Genomic DNA, 4,035 nt, shown 5'->3' with positions numbered 1-4,035 from the left:
GATGTAATACACATGCAGCAAAACGCATACCACAGTGCTCAAGTATTTTTTCACTGCATTTTGATATTGCATTATTTTCCCCAAGTATTTGTAGAGAGGGCAGGATGATAATTTGGGACCTCCCCGTCTCTGCCCCACCCTGCCTCCCCCTGGTTGCTCAGCCTCTCTGATCTCTCCCCACTTTGGGGGCCAGTTGCGGTGGCTCGTGTCTGTGCAATCCTGGCACTTTGAGAGGCCGAGGTGGGCGGATCACCTGAGGTCAGGAGTTCGAGACCAGCCCGAACTGGTTTCGGTGAAACCCGGGTGAAACCCCGTCTCTACTAGAAATATAAAAAATTAGCTGGGCATGGTGGCACACCTCTGTAATCCCAGCTACTCAGGAGGCTGGGGCAGGAAAATTGGAGAATTGCTTGAACCTGGGAGGCAGAGCTTGCAGTGAGCAAAGATTGGGCCACTGCACTCCATCCTGGGCGACAGAGCAAGATTCCATCTCAAAAAAAAAAAAAAAAAAGGGGGCAGTGAGATGGATCAGATGGTAATTCCAAGTCCCTTCCCATCCTGGAGTTCTTTCCTGGAGCTGAAAGATTTTGGAGCAAATTAAACTTTTAAACTTTTGCTCTCTATTTTTTTTTTTTTTCTGTCTTTGCAGATCTGGTGATGGGCCTGTACAGTATATGTGTAAGCAATGTGAATTACACATGGCATTACAAAAAAAATCCCCTGCTGCTTAGGAGCTTAAAGGATAGGAAGTGGAATCTTTTGGGAAACAGATACTTTTTTATTCTCTTAGGGGAATATTTGAGCCTTAATTTGATGAGTGTGCGTTACAGTGACTTCTCGTGCCTGAGCCTAATGCTTTTTGAAAAAAATTCTTTTTCTTTTTTGTTGTTGTTTTGAAACAGGGTCTCCCTCTGCCACCTAGGCTGGAGTGCAGTGGCGCGGTCATGGTTCACTGTAGCTTCCACCTCCCAGGCTTAAGTGATTCTCCCACCTCAGCCTCCCAAATAGCTGGGACTACAGATACACGCCACCACGCCCAGCTAATTTTTGTATGTTTTGTAGAGATGGGGTCTTGCCATGTTGCCCAGGCTGGTCTCAAACTCCTGGGCTCAAGCAATCTGCCTGCCTTGGCCTCCAAAAGTGTTGGAATTATAGGCATGAGCCATGGCTTGTGGTCACTAATGCTCTATTTTTGTCATTCACTCACTCCACCTTTCTCCAGGGCCGTCTCTGCTCCAGGCACTGTCCTGGGTGCTTCTACCCTCGGCCAAACCAGCACCTTGGCTGTGTTCATGTGCTGCTTGCTTTTTGTCATCTGACAGGCTGTCCGCCTGGCTTTTCAGTAAGGGTCATAATACATGTGATGTGACGATATGTTACAAGTCCAGCCTGCAAATGCCCATCACCCTATTTCTGTCCCACTGCTGGGCTCCCACGCACATCTGGTGCTCATCTCAGGGGAGTCAAGGAATTCCACACTGGTTTTCCTAGCCTTGAACATGTTGGCTACCATAGTCAGTGTGTAATTTCATGAGATCTAAAACATAAGAGAGCCCTAGTTTTCTGCTTACAATCTGGTTCTTGTGCCTGGGTGCAGGTTTCCATCGTGTGGGAAGAACGGAGTAACGAGTCTCACGCAGAAAAAGGTCTTGAGAGCACCTTGTGGCGCACCCAGTGTAACTGTAACGGTAGGTGATGCACTCATGTAGCAGCCCTCTTTGGTCACCCTGCTAAAAATGCTTCTGCACACCATTTCCAGGAGATGCCTTACCCTGCTGGGCACCATCGCTGCCCAGTTACTCTGCTAGGTGCTGTTATGCATAGCCTGCTGATTTTTAATTATGATCATTTTTGTCTGCGGTAAGGCTGCCGGGTGTGAGGAAGTTGTCTTAGACGTATTCTTCCAGCCAAATCCTAAAATCTTGAGAGTTTTAAAATAAAGGAAAAGAGAAGAGAAAAAAAAAGTTTAAAGAATGGGGGGAAGGATAAGAGCTGGTGGTGGTTGAGGGGTTTGTAGCTGTGGTTCTGCCTTGCTCATGTTTTCTTGAGAATCTAGACAACTTTCTCATCCTTAGGATTTCCTCCAGCTTTCTGTTTTCATGGTCTTTGATCTGCCTGCTGTCTGATTTATTCTGCACCCTGAGCATTTTGTGTTTCCCACGCCAATCTGCATGCCCACTTCAGATCACTGTGTAGAAGGATCCGCCTGCTTTCCGCTGTGCTTCACTAAATCCAAGGAGCAGCTGTGCATTCCAGCAGGTTTAGAGGAGATCCAGCCCTGAGGACCCTGGGCCTGTGTCTGGGATCTATTCTAGAACGGGTGGGTCTTGCAGACCCTCTCTTGAGTGGACCAGAATCTCCCTGGTGGTCTTCTGCTGCGATCTCTGCAGGAACCTGCTGAATGATACTCCTGCCTTGCTGCCTGCCTGCATGCCAGTAGTTGGTAGCTGTCCTGCTCGCTTGCTGGCTTTTTAGTGGCCCCCAGAGGCTGTGAGCTCCGTTTTTATGCCCAGTTTACTCATCCACAGATCAACCATTTTTGTGTTGTCCTCCCCCACCTGCCAGAAGCCAACCATGAAGGACCGCTCTTCAACTCCCCCCTTACATGTTCACGTGGATGAGAACACCCCTGTCCACGTCCACATAAAAAAACTCCCGAAACCATCAGCGACCAGCAGCCAGGTAGGAGCATGCCAGTGGGGTGAGGTAGCAGCTGTGGATCTGGGTGATCCTGCTAAGCCCAGCCTCCTCGCACTCTGACTCCAAAGGTTTGGGAGACAAACACACTCTTTCGGAGGCTGGTTTCCTGGTTAGAAGGTAGGCAGTCCTGTCATCCAGGAGCAGCAGCAGTAACATTAGTCAGAGGAGGAACTCTACCAGTTGGAGAGGGATGTCACTAGCATGGCACCATGGCCAGCTGGGTGTGGAAGTGACCCTGAATTTGTCCCTTTCCACAGAAATCTCACAAGCGAGGAATGAAAGGGGACACTGTGAATGTGCGGCGGAGTGTCCGGGTGAAAACCAAGGTACCTTGGATGCCCCCTGGAAAATCATCTGCCCGGCCCGTGGGATGCAAGTGGGAGGTAGGCTCACCCTTGCCCAGGCTTTTCTTCTCGGACTGCTCAGATCCTAGCAGGCCTCAGCCATGATTCAGGGTCAGCTGTAGCTACTGGAATGTCCTAGCAGACCCCATTTACTGAGGGCCTTGCTAAACCCTGAAACTGTGAGAATAATCTTGAGTTCTTATGACACTGCTGTGTGGGAAGTCCTGCTGTCCCAGTGCAGAGATGAGGAACGAGGCCTCAGAGAGAAGTGATTTTCCCAGAGTCACAGAGAAGGTAGCAGAGCTGGAGTTAAGATTCTTTCTAGAGGCAGTACTCTTAGCCTCTCTGCTTTGCTTGTGAGGAGCCACATCACATATCTTGTCTTGTCTCTTCTCTTCTCTTTTCTTCCTGTCTTTTCTTTTTTTTCTTTTCTTTTCTTTTTGAGACAGAGCCTTGCTCTGTTGCCGAGGCTGGAGTGCAGTGGCATGATCTTGGCTTACTGCAACCTCTGCCTCCCAGGTTCAAGTGATTCTCCTGCCTCAGCCTCCTGAGTAGCTGGGACTACAGGCACCCGCCACCACTTCCGACTAATTTTTGTATTTTTAGTAGAGATGGGGGTTCACCATGTTGGTCAGGCTGGTCTCGAACTCCTGACCTCAGGTGATCTGCACACCTCGGCCTCCCAAAGTGTTGGGATTACAGGTGTGAGCCACGGCACCCAGCCTGTTTTTCTTATAGCTTATTACATTAGAAATCTTTCATACCAGCAGCGAAAAGAAAAAAAAATAGAAATGAAAAACAAAAGTAACTTCTTGAAGTTTATAGTCATACCTCATAGTTTTGACTCCTTGACTTACCAGACAAAGGAGACTCCTTTGTCTCCCTTAGAGATAAAGGGAGTATGGGGCCTTCTTAGGATTAAATGGAAACTGCTCTGACCAGTACAATAAATTACAAGGATTGAGATTAAAATGCTGCCTTGGGCCAGGCG

The 4,035-nt window shown here is 48.6% G+C and overlaps 1 protein-coding gene across 10 annotated transcripts in view; it reads left to right on the top strand.

Annotated features, from left to right (window-relative positions):
* The window catches only part of ODF2 (outer dense fiber of sperm tails 2), a 53,399-nt gene that overhangs the window by 7,377 nt on the left and 41,987 nt on the right, over positions 1 to 4,035 (top strand). For 3 of the 10 annotated variants that reach the window (XM_011931272.1, XM_011931276.1, XM_011931274.1), the window contains 2 exons: positions 1,598 to 1,688; positions 2,958 to 3,083. In XM_011931272.1, the coding sequence (XP_011786662.1) occupies positions 1,598 to 1,688; positions 2,958 to 3,083 (217 nt within the window). Of the gene's footprint in view, positions 1 to 1,597; positions 1,689 to 2,528; positions 2,683 to 2,957; positions 3,084 to 4,035 lie in introns of all 10 variants that reach the window. The other 7 variants (XM_011931275.1, XM_011931278.1, XM_011931277.1 and 4 more) reach the window with 5 other exon arrangements.

The sequence above is a fragment of the Colobus angolensis genome, unplaced genomic scaffold, assembly GCF_000951035.1.
Source record: "Colobus angolensis palliatus isolate OR3802 unplaced genomic scaffold, Cang.pa_1.0 Scaffold9, whole genome shotgun sequence".
NCBI lineage: Eukaryota > Metazoa > Chordata > Mammalia > Primates > Cercopithecidae > Colobus > Colobus angolensis.
This window is presented reverse-complemented; position numbering and strand designations above follow the sequence as displayed.